This window comes from Hevea brasiliensis, chromosome 13 (assembly GCF_030052815.1).
Source record: "Hevea brasiliensis isolate MT/VB/25A 57/8 chromosome 13, ASM3005281v1, whole genome shotgun sequence".
NCBI lineage: Eukaryota > Viridiplantae > Streptophyta > Magnoliopsida > Malpighiales > Euphorbiaceae > Hevea > Hevea brasiliensis.
In genome coordinates this window covers 54061111-54079110 of record NC_079505.1, presented here as the reverse complement: position 1 = coordinate 54079110, position 18000 = coordinate 54061111, and the positions used below count along the sequence as shown (strand labels likewise).

Sequence of the window (18000 nt, the reverse complement as noted above, 5' to 3'; positions counted from 1 at the left end):
TTATCTAAGGCCACAGATTAATTAAATTAATAAAATAAAATTAATTTTATAAAAAATTATTTTAATTAATTCTTAGGCTTAAAAATAATTAATAAATAATTATTTTTTAGTGTAAACACACTCTTTTTATTTTTTTTTAAATCTTGACTACACAAAAAGGTTTTTTATATGTCAACTCTAAAACATTTTTTGGCTATTTTTTTAATGATAGATGCAGTTTTTTTTTTTAAATGAGAAGTCAATTGATGCACTTTTTATATTAAAAAAAAAATTTACCACAAAAATTTTTTCTATGGTGATCTAGAATTTTTTTTTTTTTTAAGATTTGCCATTGACTTTAGCTCTAATTTTTATGTTAACACTCTAAATCTTATTAATTTTATAATAATAATTCTCAATATATAAAAACTCTCAATAATTCTTTAAAAATTTTAAAAAAGAAAAATATTCCTACATATGTAAATGAAAAACAGATTTCATAAATAAATTATCTACACGAAGGTATATGAATTCTGGTTATTAATTAATTTTTATAATTTTTTTTCTTCCTTGTTTTTATGCTTTGAATTATTATTATTTTCACATAATATTCTATTAATGATTGAAAATTGCTTAAAAGCCTGTAACGTATGACCTAGATTAAATAATAGATTTATATAAAAATATAAATCTTAACCAAGTGCGTTGGAGGAAAAAAAAAAAACCAAGTACGTTGATGCAAGGACGAGAAAGGCAGGGTTTAAACGTTTAGGGTTTTGTCTATCCAGCAAGAATAAACAGCCGACCGGAAAACCACACTACTCTGATAACATTTCATCCATCACGTCTTTCAATTCCAGCTCTCTCTCTTTCTCAACATGATAAGGGGCGGTAAAAACTACGTTTCTTCGCCACCAGCCTTCTCCAACGACACCAAACGACTCCTCGTTTGCTCTGGCAACGCCGTCTCCATCTTCAGCACGGCTACCGGCTTACTGGTTTTTTTTTTTCCCCCTCTTTATTGTAATTATAATTATAATTACTGTTGTAGGCCTCATAATTTTTTTTTCAGTTATTTATTTATTTATTTATTTTTTCTCGTTGTAGATAACATCTCTGGAAGGTCACACGGCGCTTGTGACGGCGGTGGTTGTGGCTCCGGCGACGAGTTCGGCGAGTAAGATATTGTGCTATTGTTGGACGGCGTCTCTTGATGGGACTATTCGATATTGGGATTTTTCGGTGCCTGAGTTGATCAAGACAATAGATATTAAGTTCCCCATTTACTCCATGGTAATTATGAGCAAAATCTATTTGAAGCTGAATTTTTTCTTTGTTTTGTTACTATATTTTTAGATGATCTTGATGATCAATGAAGTTAAATATAAGGCGGAAATTTGGGTGCATTGACTGTCTTTGACATTTTCATTTTTTATGTTACCACTGCTAGGTCCGGCAATGAATTGAACCTAGTCAAGTGATTCTGCAATTTCAGTTTATATGAATTGAACTGTAAATTAGGTCACTTTTAACGAATTTAGATTGGATTGGGCCCAGTTTGGCCTATCTGCTGATACTAGCAATGCTAGAGTAGTGATCAAAAGTTTGATTGCAGCATTGGTCCAAGCTTGTATGAACTCACTGGGATTGAGGTTGAGAATTTTATGGCGATGGGGAGGGTTATCCCCCTTGTGTAGCTCACAAAAGGACTAAAAGGGGAAAAATTGCTTATAAATTTGTAGAATTCAAAGGACAAACTTACCAAATTCTTATGTTTTTTATGGTATTTATTATCATCTGGAATTCAATAAATTTAAATGAATGCATTTCAAACCTATTGAATTGAATTTTTCGTTGTATAAAAAAGTTCTACATGTATTAGTTAAAGGAAAGCATGAATTAAGGGAGACTGTGTGTGTGTGTGTGTGTGTGTGTGTGTGTGTGTGTGAGAGAGAGAGAGAGAGAGAGATTTGGTAAGGTATTTATCACAATCTGGAATTCAATGAATTTAAATGAATGCATTTCAAACATATTCAATTGAATTTTAAAGTGTGAATTAAGGGAGAGAGATTGGTTTGTAACTTAATGAAACAATGGAGGACATTGAACTCTAATTAATTATGTAGTTTAATTGGTATAAATCTTTGAGGATATTGAATTCTATGGAGCTGAAACTACAGATATTCAAATGCATTCTTTTGGATTTCCAAATGTGACAAGGATGGAATTGTAAATGAATACCGTGATGGAATTCCTTTGTCTCAAACAGGGAATTATCATATCATAATTGCTTTTCATCTCTTCATTTTGCATATGAAGGTAAATGGTGATATCATTTTTTAATCTTATTGTCAGGTGATTCCATCTATATTAAGCCAACCAGCTGAGAACAATGAAAAACCAGCAAAAATTTTTGCCTATTTGTCTGTTGAAGGTACTAAAGAACCAGAAAAGCAGTCAAAAGCTTTATGTGGGCAAATTAGGAAATGTAACTTGACGGACTCACGTCTGGTTGGTGGAGTAACTTTGGCAGAGGTGGAATTTCATATCATTGAATTCTTACATACTCTTTGCTACATCTTTATGTATTATGTTTTTTCCATTATAAAATGATTTGGAATTTGAAAGTAAGAGAAGGTAATTTGAAGTTATGAAGTTGATTTGAAGGTGAAAGTCAATGTAATGATCACATTAATACACACTGGTTTATGATGTACTTATTTCTTTTGGATGTTGACAACTCAGTAAAGACATTATAAAAAACATATGTACTAACAAGTATACTCTGATTGATATGCTAAGATACTCAATATTGATTGCATATGGTGCTCAGGAAAAATAGTTCAATTGGTTTTAGAAAATTTCAGAAATTCTTACTACTTGAATTGAGGTGTTGGCTGAGACCTGCTGATCTTTTGTTGTTAAAAGAAACTGATTTTTTTTTTTTAATCCAAAATACTCTTTTGGCTAACTGCCTTGATTTGTTAGAAGTTTGAATTTGTATTCTTATTGAAAAATGTATTTTTGGTCATTTATCTAAACATATTTCTCTAAGCAAAGCAGTTGTGTCTCAGAGAATGTTGGTTAGCTTTTTTTTCTTTTTTTCTTTTCTTTTTTTTTTTTGGCTCATTCCAGAAAGAGATTATGGAAGTGTTTCTTAATTTCGCTTTTGTACAAATATCAATTAAACTGTTTGTCACCACACCAACTAGTTATCAGAAGTCCAAAACTCGATGTGATATGTTCTAGAATTGCATAAATTATAGGTATTATCCTCCTTAAAAAGACGCCTGTGAAATGAAATCACAACTTTAAAATTGAGTTACCTGTAAAATAATGGGCCAACTACCTGTCAAAGATTGTACGGGTAAACTATACGCAAAACCTCTCAAGTTTTTGAAATTAAAGAAGTAGTATGAAATACCCACAAAATCCTCAACCATGACTGCATTAAATATGTTCATGTTATTGTTAAGCTTCTTAGGAATATGTTGTTTCATCCAAGCAGTTGATTTTATTTTATTTTCTTAACGTTTTGCATGTGTGGTTCAAAGTTTTTGATATTGTCTTCGTTACCTTGACAGACAAAGCAACCAGAATTGATAACTATTAGCTCCTGTGGAAAATATATTGGCATCCGGATCAAGCGCAAGCTTCATATATGGAAAGTCCCCAGTGCAGATTCCGATCGTACAATGGCTAAGAAGATCACACTGCGTCATACAAAAAATATGACAGTTACTGCATTCCACCCAACTCAGAGAATTCTTGCTGCAGGAGATGTGACTGGGAGAATTTTAATTTGGAGGGGTTATGGAAATAGAACATTTGCCATAGGTGATGGAGGAAGATCAGTGAATAATGAGGAAGAAAGACCCGGAGTGAGGGGTAATGATGATGCTGATTGCTGCACGACATGGCATTGGCACGCTGCTGAAGTAAATACCCTCTTTTTCTCTTCTGATGGAGCCTATTTGTATTCAGGTAATGAAACCATAATACACATGTTTAAGCTGGCAGGGCCTTCTTTTCACCCTGCCATGCTAGTAGCCTAACCATATACAGGTTTGATTACGAAAATGGATGGGCCATTTATGAAATGTTCTTGGAGTTGACAAGTGTGATGGTTGGATTAGTATATCTTATGTGATAAATGAACTGCATATGTCATAGCTATTTGTGGATGTTGAATATGCAGTTTCTTCAATTCTCACATTTAACAAACTTTGCTTCCGGTAGATATTTTCTGATACAAACTTTATTAGTTGAGATGTGCTCCCTTTTGGCTTTAGTTCAAAAGTTTCTCAATGTTGCAATTAGAAATGGTAGAAGATGCGTAATTACCATAAAAGCATTGATAATGTCAGACATAATTGGCATGGTATACCTTATTGGATTTGGATATTCTTTTTAATAGCTTGCTACTCTGGGTAGCTTGCTACTCTGGGTTGTTTCTTTATTCATTTGCAATGTTATTGGTGTTTAGGTGGAAAGGAAGGAGTTCTTGTGGTTTGGCAACTAGACACAGGGAAGAAGAAATTTTTACCACGAATTGGATCTCCACTCCTATACTTCACAGATTCTCCAGATCCTTCTCTTTCCTCTGTAAGTGGAATTCATTTGCAGGGAAATAGAATTTCTAAATCTAGTTTGTTTTACTAAAACTATGTTCCTTAGATATCTTGTGCAGATAATCAAATACATTTATTGAAAATGCCTTCTATGGAAATTTTGAAGTCCATTTCAGGGATCAAGGTTAGTTTTTATATATTTGCAAACCTTACTAGCTTGTTTATAACTTTGTATATGATTGGCTGTTTATTTGTGGATGACTACTGCATATTTTATTGATTGAAATGAGAAATATGAGTTAACTTTTTTTTTCCAAGGAGCAGGATAAGAGTATTAGGTGAAGTAATGAAAAACAAAGAATAAACAAAAATGAGGAAGAAGAAAGAGGATATGGAGAGAAAGGCATGGGTTCCGAGAGATATCATGGCGTCATTTAGTTCTCCATGATCTACTTCTCAAGGAGTTTTCCTTCTCCTGGGATTTAAGATTCTTGCAATTTATTTCCTAGGAAGTAGGACTTGGATATGTTTGGTTCACATGCTAACTAGGACCTTTTATTTTTATTCTTTTACTCATATGCATTTTTCCTGGTATGTTATGCCACAAAAGAGAATGATTTATGCATCATTAAATTAAGATATAACACATGGGATGAGCTGATTTTCAATCATAACCAACAAGATTTGAGAGTTATGTGATGACTAATGGTGAAAACAAAAAGAACTTCTAAATTAATCTAGGGTTTCAAAAATGGGTGAGATAAATGGGGTAATTTAGAAAAAGAAAATAGCTAAAGCTGCACAAGGTATGTATTTTTTATTTGTATGTCAGGGGTCTAATCCTTTTATACAGTGGAGACCTGTGAATTGGCATCAAGAAACCTAATATCTAGAGCAAACTATCCGAGATTGACTTTATCCGTTTGATAAGAAGTAAGATTCCATCTTTTTTTTAAGAAAATGAGAGAATCCAGCAAGTATGAAGACAGCTCCAAATCAGAAAGTATGAAGACAGCTCCAAATCAGCTTCTTTGATTCTTTCATCAATGAGAGTGTTTGACTTGTGAGGGGTATCTGAAATGAATCCCTGTTTAACATGTTAATTAAGCCTTAAAAAATTCAGAATTGCCTTGATTAGCTGTAAGTTTTAAAAAAGAGTGTGCGTCTCAGGTATCCATCTCATGTCCAAGAATGTAAAGATTTAGTAGCAGAATTCTGTTGCATGATTTGGTATGCAAACCTACTTGTGTGGAAGTCCCTATGTTATTTTTGCTTGCTTGACATCCATCTGGATTGCATTGACTCAAAGCTTAAGCAGTGCCACAAAAATCTGCCTTTAATTTAGGGTGCTGTGGATAGTTATGTTGTTTGTCTTATATCTATGCCCCATTTTTATGAGAATTGATCCTGCGCCACAAAATCCTTCTGCACCTAGCTGGTTCAATATTTTATATTTTTATTCCTTGTATTTTCAATTTAATGCTGTTTATTTGGAAATATTAATCTGTTGAGAAATTTTTGCGCTTTATATTGTTCAGCCAAATAATAATCCATTGAGAAGTTCTTGTGCTTTATTTTTCAGCTTCCTTGTTCATTTCCTGAGACATACAAAGGCTTATGTAGTGGGGTTGCCTTTGATAACAATGCTGGCTTAATTGCCTTGCGTACAGAGAACTATTCCATTCAGCTATATAGTCTATTTGATGACCGTGGAATTTCTGAGGTGAAGATGTTTAATATCACCATTCCATTTAGTTTTTATTGATTTTCATTTAATGAGCTTGTTGTAGTTTTTCTTTTGATCCTATTTTCTGATATAAGCAGTTTCTAATTCTGGTGCTTGCAGCATCTTTGTCTATGAAGCAAATAAGATACCTTTGCTTTTTTAGGAAATTGTTTTCACCTTTTCTTCATTCTCTCAGTGGACAACTGGACATGCAACAATGTAATGCAGAAAGGGAAGATGAAAATCCTACTACAATTTAGGAATATTATTCCATTTAAAATTAGAAAATTAGTGTTTCATTTGTTTAGGAAATCTATTGCTATTGTTATGTTTAAGAATTATTTTATTTTGATAATTTAATTAGTTTAATATTCCTAATTAGATATGAATTAGGGTTTCCTAATCCAATTTGATTAGGGTTGTAAGCTCTATAAATAGAGCTAATTTTCTATTATTCAGTATTTTTTTGACTATGATTATTATTGAGATAAATAAAATTATTAAGAATTAGTTCTCTTTCTCCTAAGGATTTGTTCCTTATTGTTCTTTGTTCGACATCACAATGTTTATGACATTCTCTATTATATTATAGTGTATTTTTTCTTCCCCCTTTTTTCCTTCTTTTTCTGGGTGAATGTGGTGAGAATGGTGTCTAAAGATCAAGTTCTATGCTTCCATTGTTCAGTGCTGGACCTTGTAGTAATAGGTTCTCGGTCAAGAAAAGGAAACCAATCTATTCACAGTTTCACTCTCATGTAGGTTGATCCATTTTGTTTCGTTTCTTGTCTTGTGCAACTTTTTGTCTTTAATTATTATTTGTGTGGGAAATGGCATGCGGCTATGCACCTCAATTCTTTCAATGTGCATTCTATATGCTAATTAGTTATGGAGTAAATATTTGCTTATATTCTTCTTGACTGTCAATCAATTGAGTTGGAAGTTGAACTTTTTAAATTTGCCTTCTCCAGGTCCAAGTTTGTGAGAGAAACCATCATCCTGGTGATGACGTCACGGTAATAAAGTTGCTCATTTCTGATTTCTTTTCATGAGATGCCTTTATGGTCACACTTTTTTCTGTATTAGTTTTCATATCATTTAATTTGAATTTATTGCAATATTATGACGATCACAATGGATAATTTTTAATATTGTTTGTTATAGGTAGTAGTGACTTTGGTTACTCTATCATTGGATGGCTCAATGATGATTACTACAGAAGTGAAACTTGCCGAGGAGGGCTTAGGTGGACTTGTTTGTCTTAAGTTTTGGGCTTTGGGCTCAGATAACAGAAAATTCAGTTTGTCCACTGTAGTTTATGAACCGCACAGGTTTGACCCTGGCCTACTTGTTTAGGAAATTGAATGGGATATATATGGAGAAGTCCTATAGGATGCATGTTAATAAGCCCATGTAGCAGCATCTTTTTTATGCCAATGAAAAGAAAGTAATAAATGTTACCTGCAACTGTTGAGTTGCTCTAGGTTCAAGGATTTTATTTTCAGTATTGGTTATATCTTGATCAATCTATATTAATATTTACACGAGATATTTTTTGCATCAACTGTTGATACTGGCAAGGTTTTTTGACCATTTGGTTTTGAAGACTAACATTTCAGGTTTCATTTTCCAACTTTCACATACCACTAACTTTTATTCTTTTCCATTTTCCAGTCCAGAGAGTCCTATCTCCTCACCTTCACTCATTTATTTTTCTCCCCTCTCTCTTGCTCATTTCTGTCCTTCAACCTTCAACAACCAATTGCTTTTATTCCAGATTCTGAAACTCATCTGTCCCTCTAACTCACAGCATCTCTTTTTCCTGTTTCTTTTTCCCACTCCATCTTTTCTGTTGCCCACAACCTTGTGGCTTTCAGTTGATTTCACATGTGGTAGCACAGGTCTGACAATTTTCATAATCTAGGCTTATTTGTATTTATTTGATCTCTATGGTTACATTTTTTAAGATGTGGTGGGTTTGTCTTTATTTTGCCCAATCGGCTTTGTGATTATTTCTGTCTGGGACTCTAGATTCATATTGTGAGATGTCACAAAAAATTTTATGCTGGCTGTCACCTACTGTAACCTCCTCTATCCATGTTTGTGATAGTTTAATAAATGGCATTATAATATCCCGGTTGAATTCAGTTGACTTGAGGCTTTCTGATTTGGTAATTAGGGAATTTAAAGGTGTGTCATCATTGTGGATGGTATGGATTGTGGTTTTCCGTTGTGGAAAATGCATTGTGGTTTTGGATGGCTGAAGAGTAAACCAAGAAACTGATTAATCAAATCAATAGAATCACTTACTGGTTTTACTGATTCTCTTTCAATTTAGTGAATTCTGAATCTGTCACTTTGATTCAGTATAAAATATTTGCTCACAATATGGACAAGCAAACAGTGAAAACACCCTTCATTAAAGTTATTTAAATATTGGAAGTAAAGCTCATTCCTCTTGGTGAAAGTATCTTCAGGGTTCAATATCTGTTTTTCTCAAATGGCATACGTTGATGAGTGTATTGTCTGCAAATTTGTTGGACAGAAGTGATGAACATCATGTTAGTTGTTATTGTATAGGGATGCTGGCATTTCTTCAATTGCTTTCCATCCTACCCGTTGTATGGCTGTCAGCTCATCTTATGGTGGGGACTTTAAGGTAAAATTGTAACAGTAGTATTTTGGTTTTGTGTACTACATTTCTTACAGTATATATATTTCCTTTTCAATCTTGCAGACTTGGGTTTGCAACAATGGGATTCAACGGAGAGATCAAGTGCTTACAAGTTCTAGATGGACTTGCCATGCTGTTGCCTCATATAAGTATGATCTTGGTTTTCTGAGGAGCTCAATGTTCCTTTTAAGATTTAAAACATTAATGTGCAGCCCATTCCAGAAAAGTTTGAAATTACTAAAAATACCTCCCAATCCTTAGTGGTAGAACTCCATGAGCAGCAACTGAATTACTTGACTGAATTTACTCAATAATGTCCCATAAAGCCCTGAATGAAATCTAGATGATAATTGTGATGAAACAAGTTTTCATCATGCTCCGTGATTTCTTACTTAATTACCTTAGAAAATATTATATTCTTCAATATGGTAAAGAAGTTATATGATGAACTTGAAATCATTTCATTTCAGCAGAATTCTCCACAATTAGCTATTGACTTGCTCCTTGGTTTCACTTTTCTCTGTTTTCCTTTTTTTCCTATGCTTCATTATATATTTTCTTCATGCTCTCTTTTTGTATTATAATCATGAAATCATGTGCTCGACAATACAGCCTCATGATCCTAACTGTTGACTTCATATTTTTTTTTTATTATTGTTCTCCTTGCAGAAAAAAGCCAATGACAGCTGCTACATTTTCTTATGATGGTTCTGTTCTTGCTGTTGCTGCTGAAACTGTTATTACATTATGGGACCCTGACAAAAATGTTCTTGTGGCTGTAATTGGGGAGACTCTCACGGTGATTCTTAAGATCCTAATGGATGACATTTATCCTGTCTGACATGCACTGTGCATCATACAAGCACACACACGCTCAGGCACACATGCACATGATAGACACTTGCATTGATGCATGAGAACAGATACTATGGTCATTCATTGAATTCCTTGGCATCTCCCTGTGGCTCCTAATTGTTTGTAAAATGTAATGGTTCTTCACTATTAGAAAGGAATAATGTGTGGAGTTGGTTACAACTGGGTCCTTGTTTAGGTTTCAGTTTTAACTTCCTCGTGTGTTTAGGTTTCAGTTTTCACTTATGATGACTTGGATTGAGTTATGGCAAGTAACAGATAACAGTCCCATTTTGATGGCCTGTTCAATATTGTTCCATTGAGTAGTTTGGTGCATAATTTTTCCTTTTTTAAGTTTCTAATTGGGAGCATGAAAAGTTTGGTTTTATCCCACTGCCAAGCTAGAAAACTTTACCATCCAAAGAAATAATAACAAAGAAATATCTAGAGAAAATAAATAAAGGTATAACATATGTATAAAAGGTACGAAAATGACTTGCCTTCTGCATGCCAAATGCCTTGGTCAAGCCATCTTTAGATGGCATGCAATGTCTGTGTACTGCTCTACTGCATTTATGAATGAATCTGTCTCTCTTTTTTTATAGAGTTGCTCTTCTTAATTGTGTTTTATGGAACTTCTTGCAGCCAATTGTCAGTCTCTCATTTGTGGGGAAGTCAGAATACCTTGTTTCTGCATCTTGGGGTTCAAAACCACAACTATCTGTTTGGAGTTTGTCAAAGCTCTCTATATCTTGGTCATACAGGCTTCATGTAGAAGGTAAAAATCCCTTGTCGAAAGGATGAAAAATATTTGGGGCATTTTTTATGTTGTGATTTTTTTCCATTTTTAAAATGTTACTAATCTTGTGAATACTGCTTAATTTTTCTGTTATTTTTTACTATTGAAATGTTCATATTTTCTCATGATGTGAAAAGTTGTACGATGTTTGTCTTAAAGCGTGAGGGATGCTATTAGTTATCAAAATGTAATGACTAATACTGAGGAGGGTCAATAAGAAACAAGCCATGTCCTCATATGAAATGGAAATTTTGTGAATCTCATGAATTGGTTGCAATAATTCATGGATATGACCAATTAGGTTATGCATTTGAGTAGTCTAACTGTGAATAATGTGGTTATGCATTTGAGTAGTCTAACTGTGAGTAATGTTGCAATCCTTTCAACTTTAGTTGGTTAGTCTTGAGCTCTTGGTAACACAATATAAACTAGAAGTGGTGTGGCTTATTTGTAGCTTGTAACACTAACCTCCTAAATGTCCCTATAATTTTTAAGGAAGCCTTTTCTAGATTGTAAGACACCATATGAAGCTCCCTTATTTTACTTCTCCATTAGCCCCATATGAGAGGGATTGCCTTAATAATTCATAGTTGATCTTCTTGGTGTAAATTCAAATGGGCTGTTATTATAGGTTGTTGTGTCACATCTTAGCATGCACTTGATTAACTCTTCCAGGAGTGTCATAGTTTGCCTAATGAATATGATACCTTTATAATTTGTGCAACTTTGGCTGTTTCAGTTATTCTTAAAAATAGACACAAGGATGCTTTTCCTCCGGTCACGAGGCTTTTGTTTTTGTTTTCCCCCCTTTTTCTAATATTAATATCTTCTTATCAAATACTCCCTCTCTCCTCGCCCCCCCCCAACTATTTTTTTTTTTTTTTTTTTTTTTTTTTGCCTAATGAACATGATTCACTCTCATCTCTCCAAGGAACTTCAGAAACTCGGGGGAAAATATCCATAAGGATTACATGCTTTTTCCGTTTTAATAGTTTCCATAATCTTTAATACTTCAATCTTCTGAATATAAATAACTTTTCTTTCTTACATTGGAATATTATAATATTTGAGATTTTCTGCATGATTACATCCAAGGAGCTTATGAATGTATTTCTTCCCATTAACATTTTTTCTATACTAATTATTTTATATAACTCATTGAATTTAGATCCTAATGTAATGATCTTTTTAGCCTTATTTTAGTTTCTTATAGTGTTTCTATTCTAGCATTTAGAATATTAGATTCTTTTGATATTCCCATTTGGCCTTGATTGCACTTTAGATGTCATCATTCTACTACTGAGCTTTACTAATGGTGGTTCATCACCTTCTGATGTGACCATGACTCCCGCTATCACCTTTTTAATCTTTCTAGCAATTTTTGTCCTCATGGTATTTGCATAATGTCATGGTTTCATAGCACATCTTTTAAAATGAGCTACTTGAGAGCCATGTATGTCTTCTTTTATGTTCCATCACCCTCTGTGTGCTTAAGTTTTTAGTCTTTCTTTTAATGTGCCTGTGTCATGTCTAGAACCATCAGTCTATGTTTGGCAGTGAATGCCTTTTGTGGTAAAACATTCATAGAATCTCTAAATCCATGCCTTGCTTGATTTATGAGAAGGATTGTTAATCGATGAATTGTACCTGCATGACATGCCAATTATGTCATCACACTGCACATAGCATGCTATTAGGTCTTATAGGTTTTGTTGTATATTTTATGCTATTTTTTATTAGTAATGAATGCAAAATGAGTTACTTTCTGTCCGTAATTATAGAACTATGCTAACATTCAGCCTTCTGTTTTTTATGTGTTTTACTTAATGTTATGTATGTATCATGCAGCTATAGCCAGTGCGGCCGACTTATCTTTGTTTGCTGCTCTTGTTTTCCTTCCCAAATCATCTAAAAGCAGTGAATCCAATGAGACAATTTTTAGAGGAAGAGATGGAGTAATTTTAATTTTTAATGCAGCAGATCCTGTTCCTAGTGCCACTTGGTTGGTGAATAAGGTAAAATTAGTCTCAGTCCTAGCCATGTGCGTTACTGAATCTAATTGATCTGGTGCCTCCAACGGGCTTAGTTGCTTTAAGTCATGTAAAACTCAATGGTGAATTAACATAATGATTTTAGTTTTTTGCACATTATTCTGTTATGTTAGACCCAAGGCTCAAGTGAGCTGGATTTTGATGATGATAAAACTCGAGGAAGCACAAACACAAATATTATATGTTTGTATATTCTTAAGCTCAAAATAAAAACTCAAATAAAGTGTTGGAGAACTCATTAAAGTTCTCCCTCAATATGTACAATCTATAAACACTAATAAACAGGATATTCACAAAAAGAACATGGGATGTTCACAAAAAGAACATGGGATGTTCACAAAAAGAAACATGGGATATTCACAAAAACAACACTTTAAACATACCACATCTTACAATAACAATAACAACACTTCTTCTCTTCCTACTTTTCACTAACAAAGAGAGGCAATACAAACCACAACAAACTGATTTAAAGACCACAAATATTGTCAAGTTGTCAAACAAGTTTAAACACAATCACAAATCAACAAATAAATAACGAACAATAGCATGAAAAGTTTAAAACACAAGGAGCTTAGAGACATATAGGAGCTACTTGGTCAAGGCTTAGGAGTTTTTGCTTGCAGCCATGTTCTCCAGGCTTGGGATAGGTCTTGAATCTGATACCTCCACTTTTGGTATGAGGCCTTTGCCTGTGAAGTGAAGCGTACTTTGGTCTTGTAGCTTTTGACTTAATCCTTCTTGCTGTTGACTTCCTCTGTGCTGAGGCTTTTCTTGGTTTTTGGGGCTGCACCTTTGCCTTGTCTTTCTTTGCCTTCCTCAGCTTCTTCGTCAGATTCAGTGTCCTCAGATTATTCTTGAACTGTTGCCTTTCGTTTATCCTTTACTTCGGGATTTTCTTCAACCTTGTCTTTGCTTTTCATTTGCTAAAATTATGTTTCTTTGTTCCTTCAGTCCATACCATTCTTCTTCTGAATTAATTTTCAAGTTCTCAAACAAAACGGTCAAATGCATTGTATATGGGAACCCTTTATTCTTAGTCTGCCTTGTCAGAATAGGAATGTAAATATTGTGATTGTAATTAGGAGATTAAATCCCTAAAATCCAGGGATTCTTTGATTAGGGTAATTGTATAGTTTCCTATTCAGATTTGTTGAAGCTGTATGTATAACCCACAGGCTTGAGGGAATAATTAAGCTATTTTCTCCCCCCAAATTCTCTCTTCTAGTTTTACATGCCTCATAGTATTAAGCATCAAGAATGACGAATTAAAAGGAATTTTCTTAATCAAATGCCGTATCAAACACAAGTCTAAATTGTTCACAATTCACACTCCTTGTCTGTCCTAGGGTTTATTTATGACGCGTGTGATAAAATGGTGAATGATTCTTAGTTCTGATCCAAGGGATGTTGTACACATCCTTCTCTTTTCTTCCTTCGGTTCATTCTTACAAACTTCCTTCTCAAATTTCACCTCTTCATTCCTTTCTACATGACCAACTTCCTTAAAGTGGCTGACTTGAGTACTATCAATAGGAATCCCATACATAGCTGCTAGCCTATCAATTGAAATATATGGGTTCTCTTTTAATTTCACAGAGAATGAAAATGATCCATAATTTCAAGATACCTACAAGATTCCTGCACCAAATTATTGCGGACTGGATAGTTTGCATGCATAAATTTCTCCTAGTTTTGAAATTTAATCCACTCTTCAAAGTGATAATCCTCTGCTCCATACGCTAACCAGTTAATAATTTTGGGATGAATAAATTTCGGCACACATGCTGTTCTTTTCTTCTATCTTAGCCGTCTTCTCTTTCTTTGGCTCCTTAGACTCCTCGTTTTTCCTTTTCCTCTTCCTAATCGCCTCCTTCATGGAATTTCAGCTGCTATCTAAATCATTCCACTTTTTCAAAGAACACGTTTTTTTTTCTTTGGAATTTCCTTTTTCTTGGATGCAACTACTTTCTTGTTGATTTGTGATTGTGTTTAAACTAGTTTGACAGCTTGACAATATCTGTGCTCTTTGAACTAGTTTGTTGTGGTTTGCTTTGCCCTCATTTTGTTGATGACAAAAAAAGAGGGAAAAAGTGTTATTTTTATTGTTATTATGAGGTGTGGTATGATTAAACTGTTGTTTTTGTGAAATCTGTGAATATACTGTTATAATGTTTATAGATTGCACATATTGAGGGGAAGCTTTAATAAGCTCTCCAACCCTATATTTGAGTTTTTATTTTGCTTACTTAAGGATATACAAATATGTATATATTTATTTTTGTGCTTATTGAGATTCCTTGAATTTTGTCATCATAAAAAAATGAGAAAATGTTAGCTGCAAGGCTTGGGTTTGATTGTGATGATAATAGAACTTAATAGAATTAATCTAACAAGTTTGCAAGATAAGTTTTAACTTTTTAAGGCTAACTTTTATGTGCAAAGAAAGGGAAAAAGTGTCATTTAAAAATTATTTTTCAAATTGAATCTGTTTAAAATGTTTGTAATTGTTTTTGGGGTTAATTTTGATGATTTAAATTGTTAAAACAAAATTTGAGCAGTATTTCAAACATTGAATATTTGGAGATAATAGCTAAAAGGAGCCTGTTACTTTCAAAAAGCAGTCAACTACATTTTGTTTGTCCTTGGCTACTTTTTGGCTAAGTGGACAAAAGTCAAAAGTAGTCTGACTAATTTAAAAAAAAAGTATTTTCTTTTGTGCAGGTTAGTAGCAAAAATAGCAGAATAATTTTGGGAAGTAGCATAATTTGTCATTTTTTCAGAGTTCCACAAAAAGCCAAGAATAACAACCAGTTTTTCCAAATATGGGTGTCAACCTGATCCCACTCTTTAAAGGTCATATTTGAAAAATTTCAATTATAAATGGTTATTTTACCAATTTTAAGGTTATGAAAGCTAAGAATTTCAAAGATAATTTCTGCATAAATTTAAAGAGCCTTCATCCTTGAGTAAAACCCTAGAATTGGCTTTTGTTGGCAAATCTTCTTTAATATAGGTTCCAGATTGTATTTATGAGCTGGGAGACACACAAAAGAAAAAGGAATATACATATATATATATATGTTGTAATGGTTGACAAGCACCAATATTGAAGCTTGTGGGCAAGAGTTAGGGAAAACTCTTGTATTTGGTTTTCGAGCACCAAGAGAAACTTGTGTGAAGCTTAGGAGTGTACATGACTTGGCTCTTGCCTGTGAAAAGAGTACCTTAGTGGGGAGAATCTCTCAAAATGGAGCTTTGAGGAGTATATGAGTATATGTAGGCCTTGTATGTTGAACCACAATAAGTTCATGTTTTTTATCTCTTCCCTAAACTTTTAATTTCCATCACTTTTAAAGTGAAATTTATCATTGAATAAGTTTGTTTAATTAGCCTTTGAATTGTGATAATCCTTTTGCTGTTCTACCATGTTTTAAATCACCAAAACATAGCATGTTTCAAATCACCAAAACATAGCATGTTTCTGGCTTTTGATACTATAATTGATTGAGTTGGCTGTTGTGTTTGATTGCTGCACGTTATCACTGCACAAACACACATGAAAGGAGTACTTAAATGAATTTTTTCAAAAAGATACAAGCAAGAGCCAAAAAATAAAAAAATTGTGCAATTCACTGCCCTTCTTGGACACCTAAATTGGCACATTTTTTTGCTTATTTTGGTAATTGTTTTTTTAAATTTGGTTGGAACAAAATAATTTATTCATTGGACCTAAATTGACTTGGAGGAGAGTAGTACAACATGACCTAGAAGCATTACACATTTTTTAGGATTTAATCTAAAATCGTTTAGAGCGGAGAAAACGAATCCATATAGCCGACCTCAAATTTTTGAGATAAAGGCTTAGTTGAGTTGAGTTGAGTATGAATTGATACAACAGTAGATGGCTTCTTTTATTATTATTATTATTATTATTATTATTATTATTATTATTATTATTATAACAATAAATTCTTGTAATCTGTCATCCAAAAGCCCAGAGAAAAAAAAAAAAATACTACCCAAGGAATATGTAAGGTTACCATAATTCAAGAGAAAAGAATGTGTACTATTCTTTAAATGGAAGGTTGTATCAATATGCGAATTATCCGCAATGGTTGAGTAACAAATTTTGCATTTTCTAAGTGGCAATGTTGGTGATTAAATTTATTGGCCACAATGTATCTAGTAATTTTTGTTTTTATCATCTTACCTTTGTTTTTCTTTTAAATATTTATAACCAAAAGAAAATAAAAATTACACGAGTTTCTAACAAGAACTGGGAAAGAAATAATTATTGTGGTTTAATAACATGCAATATAAAAGTATTACATTGCACGAATAGTTTTAAATTTGTCTCACGTATTTGGGATTAGTGAATGAAAAAAGAAAGTGTGCAGAATCTCCTCCCTGCTTCCTTTTCTCATCCACACCTCCTTCGGTTTAGTTTTCAGTACTATGAAATAGTGGCTTACCTAACTCAAGATGCACTGTGTTGGTTTCATCATGGGTTTATTTACTTCTGTTGCACTTGGACTGAACAGTGCATTAGAGCAGAATGACTTGGTATTCTGATAAACAATGCTTTTTTGCAGGCTAAGGGAGGAGCCCTTGCTTTTCTTCAAGTAAATCAATCTTCTGTGGAAGAAAACATGTTTGATGGGAAGCCACTTGGATCATTGCTTGCATACATAAATGGGGATCATGAGTATATCCTATTTGAACCACATGGAAAAGAAGCTAATGAACTAGGGACAATTAAGCAGGAAGCTGTTCCTGACCTTGAAGAAGCAGGTGAGGCTTTCTGTAATTTTCTGGTCCTTTGTTTATGTTAATCATCTGACAGTGTGCTTATGGGAAACTTTGGCACTAAATACTTGAGTTGAGAACAGCTTGTTAGTTGGCTATATATTAAAATTCTGGCCTAATTACAAGAATACCTTATTTAACTTTTTGTGTGGTTTCATACAAATCCTGTAATATAAATTATGTCAAATGAAATACTGAAGTTAATACAAAATTTCAATGGAAAGCTGGTGTCAATCCATTACTATAACTGGAAGCACTTGTAAACTGCATGTTTGTCTTTTGTATAGCATAATGATTGCTGGACACAAATATTGAACAGTTATAGTTGGTGTATAAATTAAGAATAAATGCTTAAATTTATGGTTATTTATCCTCATTTACAATCAATTTCACTGTTTTTCTGTGTTAAATATATGAATTGTTTCAATTAATTCATTTTGTCATTGAGTGTGCCTCTGATTACAATTAAAAGTAGTTAACAGAATGTTTTGATCCAAACTTTTTATGGTCTGAATTAATCGATTTAAACTTCACCTAAATTG

At 33.3% G+C, this 18000-nt stretch overlaps 1 protein-coding gene across 1 annotated transcript; it reads left to right on the top strand.

Moving 5' to 3' along the window:
- The first annotated feature begins 680 nt into the window (after positions 1 to 680).
- On the top strand, positions 681 to 17499 carry LOC110667107 (uncharacterized). Its single transcript, XM_058132015.1, has 15 exons — positions 681 to 977; positions 1087 to 1272; positions 2335 to 2514; positions 3564 to 3963; positions 4466 to 4584; positions 4657 to 4734; positions 6133 to 6273; positions 7245 to 7289; positions 7438 to 7604; positions 8854 to 8932; positions 9011 to 9096; positions 9617 to 9746; positions 10445 to 10577; positions 12447 to 12613; positions 17245 to 17499. Exons 1-15 carry the CDS (start codon positions 858 to 860, stop codon positions 17482 to 17484), a joined length of 2271 nt encoding a protein of 756 aa, XP_057987998.1. The 5' UTR covers positions 681 to 857; the 3' UTR covers positions 17485 to 17499.
- The last annotated feature ends 501 nt before the right edge of the window (positions 17500 to 18000 follow it).